General features: G+C 46.4%; 1 protein-coding gene across 3 annotated transcripts; it reads left to right on the forward strand.

The window, feature by feature from the left end:
• Positions 1 to 3,125: 3,125 nt before the first annotated feature.
• Positions 3,126 to 14,739, forward strand: LOC126510961 (T-cell-specific guanine nucleotide triphosphate-binding protein 2-like). Of its 3 annotated transcripts, XM_050157733.1 has the most exons (3): positions 3,126 to 3,594; positions 7,868 to 8,942; positions 13,931 to 14,739. In XM_050157733.1, exons 2-3 carry the CDS (start codon positions 7,883 to 7,885, stop codon positions 13,963 to 13,965), a joined length of 1,095 nt encoding a protein of 364 aa, XP_050013690.1. In that variant the 5' UTR covers positions 3,126 to 3,594; positions 7,868 to 7,882; the 3' UTR covers positions 13,966 to 14,739. The 3 variants fall into 3 exon arrangements, with proteins under 3 accessions (XP_050013690.1, XP_050013689.1, XP_050013688.1); XM_050157732.1 differs by lacking the exon at positions 13,931 to 14,739 and having other exon boundaries at positions 3,137 to 3,606; positions 7,868 to 12,330; XM_050157731.1 differs by lacking the exon at positions 13,931 to 14,739 and having other exon boundaries at positions 3,243 to 3,594; positions 7,868 to 12,330.
• Positions 14,740 to 23,315: the final 8,576 nt, after the last annotated feature.

The following is a 23,315-nucleotide window of genomic DNA, read 5'->3' on the forward strand; positions in this document are numbered from 1 at the left end:
GGTGCTGGGAATTGAACCTGGGTCCTCCTCAAGAGCAGCTAATGCTCTTAACTGCGGTGCTATGGTTTAAACCTCCCCATATATTCTCAACAAAGGTGAGGTGCCAGAAATAAGCAGAAATGACAGGTAAGGTGTGGTGGTAGGGAAGCAGCGTGTGTACATGCAGAAGAATAAAATGTCCATCTCTCAACCTGGGCAAAGAGCAACTCAAATGGATCAAAGACCCAAGTGCAGCTAGAAACTGGAGTAAGAGAAAAATAAAGTTCAAGATGCTGGTAAGGTGATGCCGAAAAACAGGAGTCCACACGTGGACACTGGTAAGGCAATGCTGAGAAAAAAAAAAAAGTCTACACGTGGCTTCTGTCAGACTAACAGGTTCCAAATAGCAGAGAGTCACCAGGTGAGCAGAATCCTCAACGAGAAGAGGGCAGGCTCCACATCCACAGAGAACAGAAAGGAATCCAAATTTAGTCCATTGAGGTGTCAAATGTCTTTAATCCCAGCACTCATGAAGCAGAGGCAGATAGATCTCTGTGAATTTGAGATCAGTGTGGTCTACATATTTAATTCTAGGCTAGCCAAGGCCACCAGTGAGACCCTGTCTTAAAAAAAAAAATACAGTGTTTAAAGTAGGCAAATGATCTGAATATTCCTTTGTGAAAAAGGAAATACCAGTAGCCCACATGTAGATGAGAACCAGTGTCATTAGGACTGCCCTCGGGTCCAGCCCTGTCACTGCTGGGGATACACAGAAGGGGTGTCTGCACATGACTGAGACATACTGTTCATACCTGCAGTCAAGAGGAGACACAGCTTTTCACACAGGAAGCCAAAGATATCCTGTTTACAGCAAAATGTGTGAAAGCCGAAGGCCCTGGGTCTAGTAATGAGAGACTGAGCTTGCTCAGGTGTGGAAACTGAGGAGGAACTGAAAGTAATCACCAGGAATCGGGAAGATCAGCACACATCCAGTCTGTAAGTGCGAAGATTGAACTCTGTGAAAATGAAGACAAAGGGTTTTGCATGCGTAAGGCTACACATGCTCCCAAGTATATCACACGCATGCAGACAATGTCTTGAAACCACTTATATAATTAAAGTATGCTAATGCAATTAACAGGAAAATGTACAACTGGTATGTGTCAACAGAATGAAAAAAGTCAAATTCTTTCTAAAAATTCTCAGTGGTACTCCATGGTGAAGTGCAGGGCCATGGGGCTGCACAGTACCAGGCAGCTAGATGCTGAGCACTGTGGGGTGCTGTGCTACAGTGCTCAGAGCTGTGGGTCCCTCCTTAGTCTTTGCTCAAAAACTCTTTATTCCCCTTGACTGTTGTTAAATGCCTTCTCTGGACCAGCAGGGGGTTCTCAGGAATTTCACACGGGATTGCTGTGCTGGAGATGAAATAAATAAGGAAGCAAAACAGGATGGGAAGACCCTCACAAAGTAGAAAGACAGGAAGCCCCTCCCACTTCCTAGGTTAAGATGTTTAAAGAAAGAATTGCCAAAAGCTAGAACCAGAAACTCGGCCCTGTTGTGCTGGGACTCTCAGGAAAAGCCTGAGTGGGCTGACTGCCTGGTCCTGGCAGCACGCAGGAAAACCACCTGGCTTTGTGCCAAGTCTGCAGCTTCCTTGGCAAAAAGGGTTTTTATAATTTCAAAATTATTTCTGATGAAGGGTTTGTCCATCTTGTCTCCAAGTTTGCCAGGATGCGTCTATGTGCACTGTTTCCGTCTGTGTTTGCAATAGTCAGAATAATGCAACGTGCCCTAGCCCCAAAGATACCTATATAGTCATCCCCAGAACACTGAAAGTGCCAGGTTACAAACCTGCCGGTGAAGGTAAGTGCACGGTGTGTGTTGTTCGGTGAGTTGGTCTGGTTTTTTTTTTTTTTTTTTTTTTCAGCGATCACAGAAGTTTTAAAACTAGAAGAGGGAGGCAGAAGGGAAAAGTAGAGTGAGGCGTGGTCACTGAAGAGGGGTCAGAGAAATGCAGCTTGGCTAGCTTTGAAGAGGGCCAAGGAATCTGAGAAGCTTCTAGAACTAGCAAGACAAACATTCTCCTTCAGCTTTGCTGATGTCTAGCTAGCTGTCTTTTTTCTTCCTTCCTCCCTTTCCCCACTTCCTGTTTTTCTTGAGACAGTCTCAACTAACGCAAGCAAACTTGAAACTACTTGACCTTGAATTTCTGATCTTCCTGCCTCAACCTCCTAAGTGCAGGTGCATGCCACCGAGCCCAGCTTATGCAATGCCAAGGACGGAACCAATGGCTTCATGGGTGCCAGGCGAGCACTCTCCCCACACTGGGCTACAGTCCTGCAGATGTCTTGAATTTAGCCTAGAGGAATTCTGGTTGAATTTCTTAACTGCAGCACCATAATGCATTTGCACTGCCTAGCTTGTTACAGCATCAATAGGGAATCACGATGCTGTTTAATGCTTATATCTGTGGTGATACTGTTTTCATTTCAGCATTGGCAACTTCTCTTTTTCTGGATGAATGGAACTCAATTGGGGGCGATTCCCCTCTCCCATTCACAGGGACTCAGATGCCGGGGATGCTTCTAGTCACCCTGACAGGTCCTCTCGCAGTGAGAGTCACCTGTGTAGGGGAAGGGACCTAGAGGCAGACAGCATAATCCCTAGGTTATAAAGCTCAGTGGAGCCTCGTGGGTGATTCATGCACCAATATGCTTGGAGGAGAGTGTATCCTGATTCCAGGGAGGAGGGAGGCATGCTCTGTGCTCCCTCCTAGACCTGCCCTATGTATTCTTTTTACAACGAAACTGATGTTGTGAATCTAGTACGCTCTGGGCTCCTGAGAGCTAGTCTAGCAAATTGCCAAGCCTGAGCGAGCAAGTATGTATGTATGTATGTATGTATGTATTTACTTATTTATTCCTATGTGGGACCTGGAGATTCGCTGAGAGTCCAAAATGAGTTAATGAGGAGACGCAGAGAGTTTTGAAAAGTCTGCACCCAGGACAGGGGTGTAAAGAAAGCACATTGGTTTCTTATCGCCACAGAGACTAGTTGTGTAGGTGGTGGAGCAAGGTCATGAGTGGGTTTGTGGGCTCTGAGATCTGGTTCAGCTCTTGGATGGCATAAATACAGCCTCGGGGGCTAGATGAAATGACCCCTCCTCGGACACTGCATCCTCCTGCCCAGATTTCCTGCGCCTTATTATTGTAACAAAAGCAGAGCGACCCAACTCTATGGCCCCAGTGGCTTTCAGTTTCTATGCCTAGGAACTGTTACATGAGACGTTTACTTTCATTTTCATGTTTCTGGAAGTTCCTACTCTGCACTGTTGGTATGACTCCCTCTCCGCTGTTGGCCAGACTCCTGTGAGGGCAGGGCAGCAGCTAGGGATAAACTTCAGAGCTCTTCAAACACAGCCTGGCCTCTTCTGCAGGAGTCACACAAGCGCAGCTCACCTGGATTCCCAAGTCAAGTCAGATCTGTACAGGTCTGTGTGCTCTTGCTGTGTCTGACGCCGTGGGAGCTCTTCACTGGATCTGTTCTCAGCTCTTCTTGCGGGAAGGTTAGGAGGTCAACTCTGCTACCAGAAATCTCTTTTTCTCAAGGGAGCTGGTGAGTAAGAAGGTAGATGTTTTTAATTAACACAGGTCTACAAATAGGATTATAGGCTTTTGGCCCGAGGGTGGAACAGCCTGCATGCCTCATGTGGTTGGGGGTGCCAAGGACTTAGGCTGAGGGGCAGGATGGGTGGAGGAAGACAGCTGAAAGCCATTCAGAGAACTTAATATCTGTAATATTTTCAGAAGGCATTCATAGCCAGGCTATAGAAAAGCCAGGGGTGTCAAAGGCTAGGGACTGTATACTGGAAACATCTGTCACTAGATGTCTCCTAATCCCCTATGAAATATCTAAACACCGTTGACTTGGAGGACAAGGAGCATTCTCTAACCACAAACTCAAGAGTTCATGTGTCTTCCTGAACTTCGATTTCTATACCAAGATGTGGGCTTGACCTCTGCGAAGAACTCTGTCCTCAGAATGTCAACCTTGAACCCCAGCTCTGATCTTAGAAGACAGTAGGACTCCCTCCTTCATGTCTCCCAATTTCTCAGTTTCTTTTATTCTTAATCTTAAGGTGGAGGGAGCTGGGTGCTTGCCTAGCATGCACAAGGCCATGAGTTCAATTCTTAGACCCCTACAAAAAAAAAAGTGCTTACTTTTAAGGTAGAAGTCATTACATTGTGTTTACAGGGGTGTTAGGACAGAGAGGAAGAGTGTGTGCAGAAGCGCGCTCCCCTCCCCCAACATAGGACACTACTTTCCCTCTCGTTTTTGCTCCTGCTTCTCAGTGGATAGATGCGCTCCCAACAGTTAGAAGACAAGGTTCTGGGAGTTCACTCTTCTTATCCTCAGACTTGCTCATTCTCACACTTAGTATATTTTCTCAGAGTTGCTGCAGGGTGGGATAGTTGCTACTCTATACACATGTTGGATGCTTGAGAAGTCCCCGTCTTAACCTGGTCCTTAAAAGTCCAGCTTCTAAGGAATCCCTCTCAGGGTTCAATTAAAGACACCACAAAAGGCGAAGGGGGCTTGAATCTGAGGGTTAAGAAATCTACTCACAATGTCTATTCTATCCATGTCTCTTTATTCTTCTCCTTATTCCTTCTTTTTCTCCCTCCAATACAAACATTTCCAGTCATATATGCCCTTATAACCAGCAATTCCCCAGCCCTATCAGGTTCCAGGGATGGAGTTCTTTTGCCCCATAAAAATCAGATATGAGTTTTCACACACACACACACACACACACACACACACACACACACACACACAGAGAGAGAGAGAGAGAGAGAGAGAGAGAGAGAGAGAGAGCGATCCCTGGCTGTCAGCTCAAAGGTGGGAGTGGCTAGTACTCATCAGGTGAACTCCTTAATGGAGAAAGTTAGTTAAGAAAGGAATTAAATCACCAGGGAATCCTAGAGAGGAAGGCTAGTGTGCTACGCTAGATTTTTAGGTGATTAGTAAAGAGCTAAAAGTTTATTTTCAGTAAAATTATGAATGGGGCACGGAATGGTTTCTCTCTCTCTTTGTTTTTTTAAGATAGGGTTTCTCTGTAGCTTTTGGAGCCTGTCCTGGAACTAGCTCTTGGGGACCAGGCTGGCCTTGAACTCACAGAAATCCACCTGCCTCTGCCTCCCGAGTGCTGGGATTAAAGGCATGTGCCACCACCGCCCTGGCACATGGATTGTTTTTTAAATCAGTGTGCCGCTTTTTTTTTTCCCAGCATGCATAAGATATCAAGTAACTAGAGAACCTATGTAAACAGTCAGGGGGGTGCTAATGGCTCCAGATCTGATTAGCACATTCACTAGACGCTGCAATTTCCACCAGCCTAGGTCTGGAGTTGACACTGCCCTAAGTGGTAGAAACAAAGAGGAGACCCAGGCCTCTAACAAGCAACTGCCAGTGAGGCCCCAATAGAAGTCCTCCCACACTGTAGCCAGAGAATTTTCTTCAGCCTGCCCTATGCCCCAACACCTATCCTGGCGCTGGCTTGGTTTCCTGAGGTAGCAATTTCTCCCCTTCTCTATGAGGTTCCGCATAGAGGGTTTGTATCCCATTTCACTATGTTTAGTCCTAGACTTGTGATTTTTTTCTTGTGTCCTGTGTCATAAATCTTCTGTGACCTGAGAGGTCTTGGCAGATCCAAAGGGACAGAGGGTTCTTCTTGGTGAGACCGACAATGTCCTCCTCAACCCCTACTCATGAATCACTCACACTGTCTCTTCTACCTGTGAGACATTCTTCAGGAGTCAGTCCCCCAGGTGCCTGGCTTCCTGGGATGTGTTTGGACTCTTTCTACACACACTGGATCAGGGTAAGGGGGGGGGGGCTCAGTGCAGGTGAAAATCCCATTGAGCCACGAGATGCCTCAGAAGGTCAAGGCACTGGACACCAAGCCTGATGACTTGAATTTAGTCTTAGGCGCTGCATGGTGGAAGGAGAGAGCCAGCTCTCACAAGCTGTTTTACCTCTGCTTGTGCACTCCACCCCTATCCACCCCTATATACACACAAGATAAATAAAATCTAATTTAAGGGAATCTCATTAGATATCCCAGAGGGATTTCTTCTTTTTAAAAAAGTTAATATTTTACTTTTTAGAGAAGTTTTAGTTCTACAGAGAAATCAAGAGAAAGGTAGTGACTTCTTACAGACTGCAGTCCCCACACAAATGCATGGTCTCCCCATAGACCGCAGTTCGTACACATGCATGGTCTCCCCATAGACTGCAGTTCGTACACATGCATGGTCTCCCCATAGACTGCAGTCCCCCTGCACATGCATGGTCTCCCCATAGACTGCAGTCCCCCTGCACATGCATGGTCTCCCCATAGACTGCAGTCCCCCTGCACATGCATGGTCTCCCCACAGACTGCAATCCTCACATCTGCATGGACTTGTCCATCACCAGCATCCCCACCAGAATAGTGAACTGTCGCTGTCAGGTCGTGGCCCAGAGACTATGTGACAGTTCCCTCCAGGTCGTCTTCATCTAGATGCATCTCAGCACACACCCACTTACGATGTCCCACTGAGTATTTTTACTGCCCATGATCCTTTGTGTTGCCTTTTCACTCAGGCTTCCACAAGGGCCAACCACAGATTTGATTTCCCGTAACTTTGCCGTATCTGGAAGGTCACTCAGCATGTGTGATGTGCTGCAGAGTCACGTAGCCTTTGTAGGTGACTTTTCTCCCCATAGTCTTTTCATGGCTTGACAGTTCCGCTCTTGGACTTCTGAATAGTACGTGGTCATCTTGGGGATTCCACATCTTCCTAGCTCATTCACCTACCAAAGGGTGTCCTGGCTATTTCCCAGGTTTGTAATTATGAATAAACCATCCAGAAACATCCACATGTATGTTTTTGTGGGAACAAACATGAAAATGTATAGGAGTACATATGTCGACTGTGTTTAGTGCTAAAGGAACTGCCATGCTGTCTTCAGAAGTGAGTGTTCCACTTTCTTTTTTTTTTTTCTTTTTGTATTTTACTTGTAGTATTTTGAGACAGGGTATCTCTATGTAGCCTTGGATGTCTTGGAACTCACCATGTAGACCAGGCTTTAATCTCAAATGCTGAGATTAAAGGTAGGTGCCACCACCGCCTGGCAGGGTCACAGTCTTTTATTGAATGTGACTTTGCAAGTGTTTTCTCCCACTTTGTGATCATCTTGCCAGTCTCCTGGTAATATTTGTCTTTTATAGAGCAGTAGTGGGGTTTACTGCTAGGATTTATTTTAATTTATGCATATGTGTTTGTCTTCATGTGGGCATGTGCATCTTTCCACCTGGGCTCTCTCTCACATTGTTCTGTCTCTTTGCTCTTTTAGCAGCCTCATATCTTCTAACTCTATGGTAAGCCTTGATTTTCGTGTGTATGTGGTAGAAAGGGTCGAACCCAGGGCCAGGTGCGAGCTAGGCAAATACTGTGCCTCTGTTACACTCTCACTTTGCAGGACACCTCCAAGCCAGGCACTGTCACCCCATGAGTGGGCTGCCGCACGGTGCCACTTCTCTTCCCGCTTATTAGATGGAGATGTGTCCAAACTTTTTTTTCCCCCAAAATAATCAAAATAAAACAAGATGGAGAATAACATAGGTTTAAAAGTTTGGATTGACAAAGCAGATCTTGAAATTAACAAACAATTTCTTGGGGAAGCAAAGCAGGCAAGTCCTGGAAACATGGATGAAGAGAGCAGGGCAAGGCTCCCAGTCCTCGTGTGAGTTCCCAGAGCAGCTTCTGCCCTAAGGCAGAGTTGCGCCCTGCCCTGCTATACTAACCTTTGACCTTCTTTCCCACTTCGGCCTTCCCTCCAGTGTCCTTCCGCTGCCATGGGTCAGACTTCTTCCACATCTGATGTAAATGCCCAGAATATGGCCTCCAGCTTTAATGCATTTTTCAAAACTTTCAAGATAGAAAGCAAAGTCATTTCTGAGGAGACCATCAGCTCAGTGCAGAGGTTTATGGAGCAAGGGGACATACAGAAGACCATTTCTACAATCAATGCTGCTTTGGCAGAGGTCGAGAAGGCCCCTCTTAGCATTGCCGTGACGGGGGAGACCGGGGCAGGAAAGTCTACTTTCATCAACGCCCTGCGGGGCATAGGACATGAAGAGGCTGACTCAGCTCGGAGCGGGGTGGTAGAGACGACAATGGCTAGAGAGAAGTATACCCACTCGAAGTTCCCTAACGTGACCATCTGGGATCTCCCTGGGGTCGGCTCAGCTACCTTTAAACCAGAAGAATATCTGAAAAAAATGAAGTTCCAGGAGTATGACTTTTTTCTCATCATCTCAGCCACTCGCTTTAAAGAGAACGATGCCCAGTTGGCCAAGGCCATTAAAAAAATGAAAAAGAATTTCTATTTCGTTCGGACAAAAATTGATAGTGATTTGTGGAATCAGGAAAGATGTACACCCAAAACCTACAATAGGGAAAAAACCCTGGAGACTATCCGGAAAAACTGTGAGGAGAATCTCCAGAATGCCGGCATGGCCTCCCCGCAGGTCTTTTTAGTCTCTAGTGTTGAGGTAGCCCGTTTTGATTTTCCTCTCCTGGAGTCCACCCTTTTGAAGAAGCTGCCGGCGCACAAGCGCCACATCTTCATGCAGTGCCTTCCTAACGTAACCGAGGCAGCTATTGACCGCAGGAAAGACGTCCTGAAACAGAAGATCTGGCTGGAGGCTCTGAAGTCTGGAGCATCGGCCACCATCCCTCTGATGGCTTTCTTCAAGGATGACATTGAGGAGCTGGAGAAGACCCTGGACCACTACAGGTCTTGCTTTGGGCTGGATGACAAGTCACTGGAAAACATGGCCAGGGATTTGTCCCTGCCTGTGGAGGAGCTTGAGTCCACCATTAGGTCACCTCATTTGCTGTCCTGTGAGACGGGTGAGTCTGTGGGGGACAAGCTGGTGAAATACCTGGAGAAAGTGTTTGCCGTCACCGGTGGACTCATAGCCACCGGCCTTTACTTCAGAAAGAGCTACTACCTGCAAAATTATTTCCTTGACATAGTGACTGATGACGCTAAAATTCTACTGAAGAAGAAAGTTTTCTTAGAGGAGCGTGAGGACTCTGAGCGAGGCTGTAAAGATGGGGAAACTGGAAAGACGGCTTAGGGTGTTCCTGAAGCACCCTGGCCAGGCTGTGAGAACTTCTAGACTTTGTGACCCTTGTTGGGAAAGCAGAGGACTCTGTAATGTTATGCTGTGTGGCAGCCATGTCATAGCCAGCATGAGTCTTACCAAAAATATGCCGGCACAAACTTTCTGGGCACAAAGTTTTCAGTAATGAGTTTTTTTTTTTTTTTAAAGGGTTTCACTATGTAACCATGACTATCCTAGAACTCTCTGTAGACCATTCTGGCCTTGAACTCACACAGAAATCTCCCTGTCTCTGTCTCTGTCTCTGTCTCTGCCTCTTGAGTGGTAGGATTAAAGGTGTATACTACCACACCTGAAAGAAATGATTTTTTTTTTAAATTCATGTACCCATGGCTTGCCTTGGCTTTGTGTGCTCTACTGAGCACACTCACGAGATGAAGGACGTCTCTGTTCCTCTTATGGTTGGGATCTGTTCAGTTCATATAACAGAGGAACAGAAGACAAAAGAGAACCCGTGCCTGGGTGGAAGTATTTTTTGAAGTACTTCCTCAGAGGTGCAAGGACACGAGACAGGGATGTAGTCTTAGGTTTGCACACAGGAGGTTCAGATACTCCTCACATGTTAACAGAGAACTTTTTGTGCATGAGGGTAGGAAATAAGAGGAAAAGATACTAGTGATCCAAGGGGAAGTGCCCCCAAAATGTAGAAGTGTAGGGATATTTCATTTGTACTTAATAATTAAAGCTTGCCTGAAGATCAGAGAGTAAAACAGCCACCCTGGTCAGCCTTACAGACCAGGCAGTGCTGACACACACCTTTATTCCCAGTAGCCACACTAGTTTGCCATAGAAACCAGGCAGTAGTGGTGCAAGCCTTTAAACCCAGCACTAGAGAGGAATACAAGATGGGAGGAGACAGGTTTCAGGCTCAGTCTCATTCTGAGGATTCCTGGAGGCAGGATCGCCATTTCAGACCAAGGTAGAGATAAGAGCCAGTGGTTGGCTGTTTTGCTTTTCTGATCTTCGGGTTGAACCCCAATATTTGTCTCTGGGTTTTTATTAATTGTGCTGCACAGAAGTTCCTTAAGTGTGTGCGAAGACACGCAGTCTCTCATCCAGTGGGAGGGGTGGAAAGGAGAAGCCACTTCTCAACTCTTGGGTTTGGAAAAATTTTGAAGTTGAATTTAACAAGTGAGAAGATTGTAGATAAACAATTTCTGTGGTGAAGTGTTGGCATCAACACAAAAAATCATGACCCATGGTGTGGGCAGTGATGGAACCGCTGAGGAAATCACACAGTGTCTCTTTGACACTCTTTAAACATTGCAAAACTGGCAAACACGTATATTATGCTTTGCATTACTAGCTTTGGGACTTTGAGATGGATTGAGTCTAGGGTCTGGAGAGATGGCTCAGAGGTTTCAGAGTGTATACTATCCTTGTACAGGACGTGAGTTTGGTTCCCAGCACCCATGTTGGGCAGCTCACAACCCCCTATAACTTCAGCTCCAGGGGATCTGACACCTCTTTGGACCTCCAAGGGCACCTGCCCTCACAACCACACACCCACACTGACGCACAGACACACAATGAAACATGTAAACAAATCCTTAAGAAAAGTGGGCAAGCCTATAAACAATTGAAAAGTTCCCAAGGAGGGGGTGGGGCACCCAGACGGTTGCCTGACAACCAGACAGAAGACAAGGAACAGCACTGTCTCTGCTCTGCGTTAGCCTTCCTGGATGCAAATCGCTAGATGTAGACCCCAAGTGCACAGTGAGTCATTGTTGATCTATGTAAATTCAAGACAAGAATATATTTTCATACATATTCTAATGAATACAATTCAATTATTTTTTTTTAAGTAGAGGTAGGATGCTGCATAGAAGAGCAGGATAAATGCTAGATTTTACTGAATATAAGATATGGTCATCTAGTTGGGTGGTGGTAGCACCGGTCTTTAATCCCAGGAGGATCTCTGAGTTCGAGGCCAGCCTGGTCTACAGAGTGAGTTTCAGGACAGGTAGGGCTGCAAAGAGAAACTCTGTCTCAAAAAACCAACGTAAAAGAAAAAGATACGGTCATCTAAATAGCTGCTTAGTTAAAACTTCAAGATGGCATTTCTAGGAGAAGAATAAGAAACAAAACTAATTGTGCTTTTTGGCATGAGAAAAGATTATATTTTAAGACTGAAAAATACATTCATATGAAAGTAAACATCTAGTTGAACATATCTCAGGGGCATTGTTGAAGTAGGTATGGTCTCGTTGCAGTAAGTGTGCCTTTGTAGAAGCAGGCTTTGAGATCTCATATATGCTCAAGCCACACCCAGTGTCTCAGACCACTTCCTTTTGCCTGTGAATCAAGATATAAGAACGCTCGGCTCCTTCTCTAGCACCATGTCTGCCTGCATGCTGCCTTGCTTCCCATCCATGATGGTAATGGACTCGACCTCTGAACTATATATAAGTGAACCACCACAATTAAATGTTTCCATTGCCATAGTCTAGGTGTCTCTTTACAGCAACAGAAACCCTAACTAAGACAGTTATGGACCCAAAGAACTGAAAAAAGCTGAGGCTGTGTCAAGGGAAGCATAACATAGCTCGAGCCTATTTCTGTTGAGCAAACAAACACGGGGCTGCTTCAGGACCCACGCATGTGACAAAGCGAGGGAAACTGAGACATTAGCTAAAACCAAGAACGTCATAGGAAAGCCGAGATCCAGTGGTTTCTTTGTGTAGGTAGCTTTGGAGCCTGTTCTGGAACCAGCTCTGTAGATCAGGCTGGCCTTGAACTCACAGAGATCAGTCTGTCTCTGCCTCCCAATTACTAGGATTAAAGGCAAGTGCCACCATGGCCCAGCTGCTTGTTTCTGAGACAGAGTCTCACTATATAGTCCTGGCTGTCCTGGAACTCACTATGTAGTACAGACTGGCCTTACACTCACAGGCCAGCCTCTGCCCCCTGAGTGCTGGGTTTAAAGGTGTGTGCCACTACCCTGGCAAAGGGAGATTTTTCTTTGTATGAAATTTCTATCAATAATTTAGATTATTCAGATACTTAAACAGCTCCATGAATGAAAAAAGAAAGAAGAAGGAGAACGTGACTGCTTTTGGGAAGGTTTATGGAGATAAAAGGAGAGTGTAGCCAGAGGCAGGGACATTGGGAAAGTCCAGAGTAAAGTCCTGAGCTGGGCAGGTATGGAGGTGGGGAAGGGGGGAGCCAGGAGAACAAGGGGCCAGGAGGTTAAAGGGTAGACCAAAGGGTTAGGTAACCAAAATTGAAAGCCCTTCTAGGGGGAAGGGCAGCTCAGCCCCTGGGCTAGAGAAGTTTCGGGTAGGGGGTGGGGTATACCAGCTATATCAAGTAACAGGTAGGGACTGTGGGATGCTAGGAGAACCTAGCAGCCAGGTATGATTTGGTATGTGTAGGGTCCAGAAACGCTGAAGAAGACCCCAGACTCAAATAGTCTCTAAAAGCAAAGAGCATTTATTCTGCAGAAACAGCCAGGATATGCGGGGTCAGGCACTTGGGCAAGATGGCGACCCTGCACACAGGTCCTTTTAAGCCTTTCGAGACAGGGTTTCTCTGTAGCTTTTTGGAGCCTGTCCTGGAACTAGCTCTTGTAGCCCCGGCTGGCCTCGAACTCACAGAGATCTGCCCGCCTCTGCCTCCTGAGTGCTGGGATTAAAGGTGTGCACCACCACCGCCCAGCTACATTGTTGGGTCCAGGAGGGGTCGTACAAAGATGAGAACACCACCAAGTCTAATAAACCAGAAACAACTTTATTCCAGAAACCAGATCCTAGGAAAACCAGAAGCAAACTTAAAAATAAAAAATAAAAATATATATATAAAAAAAACACCACGGGGCACAGAAGCTTATCAGCTATCTGAGACCACAGCCAGAGATGGTGTCTGTTAGACTGTGGCAAAAGGCTGGTTTCTGAACCCACTTTTTATAGTAGGGGCACCAAGCATTATCTCTGAACAAAGGAAATTTTCCTGACCCATGAGTCAGTCAACATAGACCCTAAGCAGGGGAGTGAGTTTTAACGTCAATGGGTAACTAGGCAGCTGTCATGAAATAAGTTTTAGAGCAGATTACAGTGAAAGTCACTAATTGCAAGAAAACAGATGTCTTTAGCAATAGTCAGAAAAGGGACTGCTAGTAACACCAGAAGGTTAATAAATTAGAATTAATTGGTTCTTAGGCTGAGAACTTAGAAGACAGCAGAAAGGTTTTAACACTATCTCAAGGTAAAACTCAGGTACAGACTGCCATACTTTACAACCTCCATTATCAGAGCTCATTAGTCAAATCTGTGTTTTTACCTTGTCCACTGTTTCTCCTGGTTCCTCCAGGCAGTGTACACTGAAGCCCCACACCTCCCCTTTAATGGTGCCAGTTTCCCACAACAGAGACAGTGCCTAACCCAGACGTCAGCATCTCTGTCTCCTAAAGGTTAACTCAGTTCACATCTGTCGTTTATCAAGGATGGCCAGGACACTACCCTCAATTTGTAGGGGGAAGCTCTGGCCTTGTAAATAAAGCAGCCAGTTATAAAATGAAATGACCTAAGCTGATGGAGGCTTCCCAAGCATCTGAGAAAATAGCTCACTGTGAATGCCTGATCCCTGATCTGCTGAGAAAGCGGCTAACAGTCTGTTCTCATTCTCCTAGACTTATAACTTTATATTTCTTTATTTCTACATTCTTATTTCTGGAAACTACATTTTTTATTTTCTTATTCTGGGACTCTTCAACAGGACTGCTTGGTGAACTGGATATGCTGGACCCATAGAGAATTGTACTTGCCTACAGAAGGTGAGGCATCTTTTGGGGTTCCTGCTTCATGAAAGAGGCTGCCAGACATTCTGCAGAACACAGAAAAAAGTGACTGACAAACTGCCAATATGGGTGGAACTGTCTTTGAAATTTCCTGCTTTATGGAAAAGTCTGCCGGATACTATGGGCCTGTAGGTTAAAGATAGATGCCCCAATGGTACAGAAGAACTTTGAGTGACTGTCCAGGCAGTGAAATGTCTCTGTCAAGTCTAGAGTTTTGGAAGTTGCTTACAATGCACTTCCAGTTTACTTAGGTAATGTTATATCCTTCTAGATTCTTTGATGGAGTTAAAGAATTTATAGTTATAGTTTCCTTAGTTATGATAAAAGATAAAATAGATATAAATATTGTAACTGTAATTCTTGCTTGATACCTGTTTTGTTATATGTAATTTTACTATGTTAAAGTTAAAGCCTTCCTTTTAATTTAAACAGAAAAGGGAAGGTGATGTTGGATTTCCCTCTGTATGCTGTGATTATCATTAATGAATAAAGATCCCATCTTGGCCCTGCACAGGAAATAGAGGTAGGTGGGGAAAACTAAGCTGAATGCTGGGAAAAAGGAGGTGGAGTCAGGAAGAGGCCATGTAGCCCCGCCAGAGCCAGACAGAACTTTACCCAGTAAGCCATCACGTGGCGATACACAGATTAATAAAAATGGGTTAAATTAATATGTAAGAGTTAGCCAATAAGAAGCTAGAACTAATGGGCCAAACAGTGATATAATTAATACGGTTTCTGTGTGATTATTTCGGCGCTAAGCAGCCAGGAACTAAGTAGCGGCCTGCCTCCAACACCAGTCACCCTGTTGATGGGGGCTTGGGACATGGGCACCAGCCTGAGAATGTGAGCATGGGAGATCTGGCTCCCACATCGCTATAAGGTGGTGTGGGTAAGGGAGAGATGTGCCCTCCAATCCCCACTGCCTGTGGCAGGTGGCAGAGCTAGCCTTGAGGTCATGACAGTAAGAGAGCTGTCCCTGCCCCTCAACAGCTGCAGCATTGAGCAGAATGGCCTCTACAGCTCACCTGGGCAACACAGTAGACCTGTCCCTGGTGGTGCAGGTGTGGGTGAGTCAGCCTGGAAGGCATGAAAGGAGAACCTGCCTAGCCCCTTGCTCATGCTGCTTAGGGAGAACTAGCTAGGGCAGTGCTGGAGAGCTCACCCTGGAGGTGAGGATGGGGGAGAGCTGGTGGGCTGACCAACCAACCCTGCCTAGAACCACCCAGGCCTAGAACCAAGGCTATGAGTTGGCCCACCCCAACATCCACCTCATCTACGAAGGGGCTGGTCCTGCAGATCCAAAGCTACAGAATCTCCATGACACAGGGTAACAACAGGATATCCAAGAGGAGTCCCAGTGAGGGCCCAGTATGAATAGTGTAGCAGAAACCAGAGGCCCTGAGCCAAACCAACGACTCATTGCCAGGAACACTTGCAAGTAGAGATGTATGGACAAAAGGGTTTACTGCCTGACTCACTGTGGCACACACACTACAGCTTCCATGTTGAGATTTTTCTTTTTCTTTTTTCCCTTCTATTTTCTTTTCTCTTAAATCTTATTTTATTTTGTGGGGGAGGTCACAAGGGCAGAGGGCAGATACCAAGGGACAGGGATATGAGTGGGACTGAGTTGCATGATGTGTAAGCCACAAAGAATAAATAAAAAGTTAAACAAACAAACAAACACCAATCCGAACTTCTGGCGCCAACCAGAGCCACAATTTTTTCTGCAACAGTGGACAATACGGAGCCTCTTGAAGTGGCCACTGCAGCACAGGGCTCCACAACAAACAGCCCACGGATATGTCCTTCCCAGAGGGCAGTAAATGAGGTCCCTAGAGTGAGGCTGGAAGAAGGACCTGGAATGGCCTCTGGCTTGTGTCCCTCTGTCAGGAGGGAGCTGGCTGATTGCTGAGACTCACACCCGCGAGGGCCTGTAAACATAAAAAATGAAACCAACCAGGCCAGTTTTAGTTTCTTTCTGGGCAGCCCAAGCATTTCCAGGAAAAGAAAACTGTTTCTGGGATTTCAGGACCCTGAGACTCAGAGATAACCTGAGCTTGGAAGTCTTGAGCACCTAAGCCTGCAGTAAAAGGCATACCAAGAATTTATAACCTTGTGAACACCTGCAGAAAGCCTACAGGATGATAAGGATCACCCACGGTGACAGCAGGACACCAGAGCGACAAAGGTTGAAGGTCAATTGCTGGTTACTTTCCACGGGGCTACAAAGCTCCTCTTGATCTATGGAGCACCCTATAAGAAGCTTGTGGATGAATAGCACGTGCATGGCAGTGCAGGGATGTGTCCTAAGGGGATGCACCTGCTGGTACCTAGGTAACTGCCCATCACCCTTCCTGACCCAAAGTGTGTGTGGATGGTCCGGGCTTTACTGTGGATCAGGGGGAAATGAAGAAAGAAGAGATAACTGTCACAACCGCACACACACAGTGCAGTAATATATACACACAGTGGTAGCCTGAGGTCAGTTGGCGCAGCTGTATTTGATGGGAGCCCCAGGTCATTCAGCCAGCACAGCTGTTTGCATGCTTGGGAGAGCTTTTACTATCTGTACAATTTGGGGATACTGGGTTGATGGAAAATTTCTTAGGAATCATTTATGACTTATCCCAGGAGTACTGCTTCTAAGCTTACCCAGGAAAGTCCTGAGCATACTACCCCTCCTGCTTTCAGGGGGATATCCTCATCTGGCTCTACTTGGAGGTCTTCCTTATGCCTTGGAGGTTGTGAGAATCCAGAGGTCTCTTTATGAGGCTCTGAGACATTCTTGAAACATCTGTCCCCATACTTACTCAGGAACAAGATAATCAAAACAAAGTAAACTTAAAAAGGCCAACAAGATTCGGTGGGCTAGAGGAGTTGGCCACAGACCAGATTACAAGCGTCTTCCTACCTACCATACACTCAGGCTATGACATGGCCTATACAGCAACACAGTTAGATTAGTGAAGTTACCTCTGCCCTACACAGGGACTTATATGGAAGGGCAAAGAATGGTGTGGAAAGATGATAAGAGAATGAGATGTCAGCTCCTGCACTGCTGATGGGAGTGCAAGCTGGTACAGCCCCTTTGGATGTCAGTATGGCGATTTCTCAGAAAATTAGGAAAACAATCTTCCTCAGGACCCAGTAATACCACTTTTGGGTATATATCCAAAGGATGCTCAATCGTGCCTCAAGGACATGTGCTCAACTATGTTCATAGCAGCTTTGTTTGTCATAGCCAGAACCTGGAAACAACCTAAATGCCCCTTGATCAAAGAATGGATAAGGAAAATATGGTACATTTACACAATGGAGTACTACACAGCAGAAAAATAAAGACATCTTGAATTTTGCAGGAAAATGGATGGAGCTAGAAAACATTATTTTGAGTGAGGTAACCCAGATCCAGAAAGACAACATAAAACAAAGAAAACCAGCCTACAAATCACAATCCCAGAGAACCTATAGAACAATGAGGACCTAAACAGAGACATACATGGATTTAATCTACATGGGACGTAGAAAAACACAAGATATCCTGAGTAAACTGGGAGCATTGGGGCTGTGGAAGAGTATTGAATGGAAGGGGAGAGGTAGGGAGGGGAGCAGAGAAAAATGTAGAGCTCAATAAAAATCAATAAAATTAAAAAAAAAGAATGAGGTGTCAGGACCTCCCTTTCTAGAAAAGTTGTCCTCGTACAGAGTCACTGTGGTATCATATGACCAAGGAACAACAGAATGCCAGGATTCAGCATATAAACAAATTCTATAAAGATATAAAACGTAAAACATTGTTTATGCCAGAATTTGAAAAATAACTGCAGCAGCTTCAGCCTGGGGATTTTTGGGGTACTCTGACTAAGAGTTAATAATACATTGTTGGGGACATGGCAATCTGCCTGGGCTGGCTTGGAGATTTTCCTTCTGACTAGTGTCCTTGAAGACCCAAGAGCTGCCAGCCTGAGAATAGGCTGGGCTATGTGTTTGATGAGTAGAAACGATGTAAGAGATAACTTTGTTTTCCTATGGCTTATAAATGATGACCAGAAGATATGCAAGCAAAAGTTAAACACACGTCCGCAAACAAAAATAATACGGTCTATGTTTTGGAACAACATGAACCTGTACCTGCTTACTGAATTCTGTGTGAGTAAAGAAGCATTCCGACTGCTTGTCAGTCACGTTGCGAGATTCTCCAACAACCAAGGGCCTGGCTCAATCCTCCCTCCCAACTCCTTACCTCCTCTCTGGGACATGGCCATTGCCAGGCTGGCCTCAGGCAGCAGTACACAGTAAGCCGCTTGTGAGAAAGAGAAAGTTGTTGCCTCTTACCTGGAAAACATGGTTCTATTTGTGTAGCAAGGACAAAGAGCTTGAAGCACCATGAGTTTTCAACACACACTGGCGGCATAGGCGTGCACAGGCAAACATGCATGCACCAGACAGCAGAGCATACCCGAAAAATCTTGTTTGTGGTTGGTTTGTTATTTTTTGTTTGATTTTCATGTTTAGAAGTTTACATTATTGACTTTTAACCAAGACATTGTTTTATCTTGAATATTTTTATTAGCAAATTAATTTGCCTACCTTTTCATTCAAATTACTTTGTTTTTTAAAAGGTTTTATTTTATTTTTAATTATGTGTATATGTGTGTTTGGGGGTGAGGATTCTACCTGTGAATACATATGCCTGTGGAGGCCAGAACCATTGGATCCCTTGGAGATGGAGTTATATATGCTTGTAAGCTACCTGATGTGGGTGCTGGGAATTGAACTTCTGTTGGCAGAGACTGCTTGATCGTTCCTGGCTGCTGAGACTCAAAATAACCACACAGAAACTATATCAATTAAATCACTGCTTAGCCTATTGGCTCTAACTTCTTATTAGCTAGCTTTTACACCCTAAACTAACCCATCTCCGTTAATCTGCTTATCACCACATGGCTGGTTTCATCTGGCATATCTCTCTGGTGGGGCTACATGGCTTCTACCTGACTCTGCCTTCTTCCTCCCAGCATTCAGTTCAGTCTTCCCTACCTACTTTATTCTGCCTTCTCACAGGCCAAAGCAACTTCTTTATTCATTAACCATTAAAAGCCACACATGTACAGAAGGACTTCCCACACCAAACTCAGGAGCCATATTAACAGCTAAGTCATCTGTCTTTCCATGATCAAATTATTTTAGAAGGTTTAAAAACAAAGTGTGTCTAATTGATTTTGTGTGTGTGTGTGTAAAACAGAAATCGAATGGAATGGATAGCAGCATGAGGAACTGACACGCAAATGAGAAAATTTATTTTGGAAGCTGGCACTGTTTATCTGCAAAAAGAACATGGTCTGTTGATTTCTAAGAACTTTTTGTGTGGAAATTTAAATTTTGCTTGTCTAACATAAAAGCCCACACCCCCAGCTGTGAATCTTCAAGACACGCAAGAAAGGTAGAGAGAACTTAAAGATGCAGCCGTGGCAGGAGAAGCCAAGAGACTGGACTCATAGAATATCATGATGGCCGGGGAGAAGGCTTCGTGGTTAACAGTGCTTACTGCTCTTATGGAGGACTTGGGTTTGGGTCCCACCGCCCACATCCTGGCTCACAAGGGCTCGTAATTCCAGTTACAGGAGATCTGACGCCTCTGGGTTTCTCGGGCACCTGAATACAGATCATGCACATAAACTCACACACACACGTGCGCATGCACGCAAATACAAACACACAAACTCACATAGGCATACAACACATAAGTGCACACATACACGGCAAACACACAAACACACAGGCACACACAGGCACACACACAGACAGATACACAAAGCTGTAACTTCCTGGTAGTTACCCATGTATATATACATGTCCCCCAGTCCCCTCTAAGTGCACTTGACGTTTGTCCCTCAGAAATGTTGGGGCCCCTCACTGGTCAATAAGACTGCCCCAGCCTGGTAAGGTCGACTTTTGGTTCTTGGCCTTGTTCTCATCTTTCTTATAATATGGCTATCTGGACAAACCTCTGAAATCACAAATTCCCTTTCAGTGAGCATGCCAACACTCATGAAGAACACGTGGGTCAGCAGAGGATTCCTGAGTCTGAAGGGAAGGGATGGCTCAGAAGGAAGTTGAATCTGTGTCCTCTAACCCAATCCATGTCACTCCGAGCTTCTTTAAAGCCAGATGGTCACCACCACTCAGATAAATGGAGATCTATTTTTTAAACAACAACAACAACAACAACAACAACAACAACGTTTCTTTTTGGCTGAATTACACCTCAAATTATTGACAACAAGACTGACTCCTCCAAGGGGCTGTCAGGTAGAGACACTCCCACCGGTGTCTTGGTAGACTTCTCGGGCTGTTATCTATTCTGGGGATAGAGGCAGGAGGAGGCAAGCTTATTTTTGGGCCCCACCACGAACTTCTCAGTTATATTGAATTGGAGATCAGCTGACTGTATGATAACTGGAGCTTGGATTCAGGTGCTTTGTGAGGTGAGGAGGGCAGAGACAACAACAGCCACCTTTGCCCCAAGACATCAGGAGACCAGGTAGTCAGTTCCCTCAGAGTCACAGAGAATCTCCATATCACAGTGAGACAAGTGTGGTATGAGTTGGGGCCACACGTGGGAACCATGTCAACAAAATCTGCTTGATCTAAAGCTAAGGCCCCCCTCCCCCACTGTCTCTGAGAAGGACACCTATATTTAGTTTCAAAGTAAAGGACAGGTGACTTCAACAACTTGGCCACCAGAAGGGGAAGGCTCTGTGTCTGCCTGCATATAGGCACATGTGTGCGTGTGTATATGTGTTATATGTCTTCATGTCTGACACACGCTAGTTATAGGCAAACATCCGCAATGAACACCTGGGAGTGAGCCTAGCACCCGCATCCCTGAGAGGTGTCAGCGATGCTCACGCACAGTACGGTAGAGCACACAGCAAGGCTGACAAGCCAGACTTCTCAGTGTGCAAGACAAGCGTTCACACCTGAGCCTTTTCACATTTTGCTGAGGGAAAGGGAGCAAGGAGGTAGTGAGGGGTTTCGAGGTGACTAGCTCCCATATGCCTTCCATGGGCAGATGATCTACAAACACAGCCTCGAGGTGGGCCGCCATGTGAGGAGGTATCAAGCCTTGGTCCCAGGATGCAGCCCTAGCTCCAGACTGCCCCAGTTGGAAGGAGATACTGGCCAAAGGCTCCCAGAGCAGGCTTCCTGTGCTCTGCATATCCTGTGGCTGCACACTGCACATTGCTAAGTCACTTTGCCTTGAGCTTTTATCTGGTGCCCAGTCTATAAATAAACCCTGCCTTGGCAGCCAGGGTCCCTCCCAGCGAGCCTGGCTGTACTCATTCTTGGGATAAATACTTGACTGACCAGAGCTCTTGAGTTGGAATGCTAGGACCATTAAAATGGAAGCATCTAAAACATTCTTTCCAAACCTCTTGGGCACCCACTCTACTTGGCTCATGCAGGCAGGACATTGAGAACAGGATGTGGAAAGTGTTGGTGCCAGGATGAGTATGTAACTTTACAGCAGCCATGCTTCCTCAGGCTTCCTTGGAGAGCTGGCTTCCCTTGCAGAGGAGGGAGAGCCTCCAGCTCTTCCTAAAAACATCACTTATATCCTAGCAGTGAGAGTGGGGGATGTTTCTGACTCTGCTGCCTGATTTTGCCTGATTTTGGGACCTATTCCTCCTGCCAGAGTGCCTCATCCAACCTTGGAGGAGGAGTGGGTGCCGTGCCTAGTCTTCCTGCAGCTTGAGATACCATGGCTGGCCGATAGCCATGGGATGCCCGCCTGTGCCTGAAGAGAAACAGTGGAGGAGGAGTGGATGGGGCAGGGAGACGGGGAGGAGAAGGCACTGGTAGGAAGGAAGGTGGGGAACGGAGAAGAGGGGAGGGAGGGAAAGCTTTGGTTAGGATGCAAAAACAAGAGAAAAATCACATATATACATAAGACTGGGATGGGAAAGCAGGACACAACTCTACTTTTTTCCTTCTCCTTCTTCCTTCCTTCCTTCCTTTTTTTTTTTTTTTCTCCACAGGGTTCTTCTGTATCGCCCTGGCTGCCCCGGAACTCACTCTGTAGACCAGGCTAGCCTCAAACTCACAGAGATCTGCCCGCCTCTGCCTCCTGAGTGCAGGGGCTGGAGCTACTGCTCTCGCTGAGTATCCACATCTCACAACCGCCCGTAACTCCAGTTCCAGGATCTCCGGCTGCTCTCCGAGGCCCATGCATGCATGTGGCGCACATACATACACATACGGAAGCCAAAGATGGGGATGGAGGAGACGGGGTGGGGGGAGGAAACCCAGACACAGTGAGTGGGCAAAACTGAGAGTTTGGGCCAGTGAAAGGCAGTGGAGCAGCCCAGGGAGCATGGACTGCGCTGACAATTGCATAGGCCTCGCCCAGCCACTATGTCTTGTCCTGCTTAACAGCAATGCAGGAAAACCAGCCCACTCCCCTACGCCTGGGCACATCAGTGGTCCAGGGCATGCCCCTGAGCAAAGATGTTGCCCAGGAAGTGGGCATATACATATAGAAGAAAGTGATTTATTTTTTTATTTATTTTTGTTGTTGTTGAAATCATCCTGAACTGGGAAAAACTCATGGGCAGAAGGAGACCAGTTAAAGGTGACATAATCTGTTGGGGCCACATGCCTTGATCCTGTCTAGATCTAGGATCGGAGCAGGTCAGAGAAGTTTCCTCCTCGGTGGACCTGGGCTGAGTGGGGTTGAAGGGAACAAGCGAACAAGCGAGCAGGGACAGCAGCCTCCAGCAGCAGCATTTGAAGGGCCCACAGTCCTAGAGGACCAGGCTCACCGTGACTAAACATAGTGCTGTCATCTGAGCAAGAGGGGGCTCCAGGGAAGGAGGCTCATGGGTCACACCAGGAGGCTGTGACAGCAGTTTGGATGTCACTGTTCCTGGGCAGACTTCCCAGCCCCAAGCCTGGCCATCAGACAGAACACCACCCCCCTCGGAAGAAGAATGTGGAGGCTGTGTAGCTGAATCCAGTAAACCAACCCATTTCGGGGAACTGAAACTGAAAGCAGCTCCGGCAGGGGCCCCTCCTCCGGGGTGGGGGGGTATGGGGGCAGGCAGGGCTCGTGCCTACAAGTGAGGAGTTGGAGCAAGGTCCAGAGTGGAGCAGGTTCTGAGAGGAAACCCAGGAGCACAGGCTGCCCTTCAGCTGCTCCAGCTCCTGTACTCGCTCTTCCCGGGAGGTCTCCTCACCTCTGTTCTCTCCCTCCTGAACTGGATTCCGGTTTTCTAAGGCTTCTGAGCAGGTAGGTGA

The sequence above is a fragment of the Alexandromys fortis genome, unplaced genomic scaffold (genome assembly GCF_014885135.2).
Source record: "Alexandromys fortis isolate MF-2015 unplaced genomic scaffold, M_Fortis_MF-2015_v1.1 scaffold_103, whole genome shotgun sequence".
NCBI lineage: Eukaryota > Metazoa > Chordata > Mammalia > Rodentia > Cricetidae > Alexandromys > Alexandromys fortis.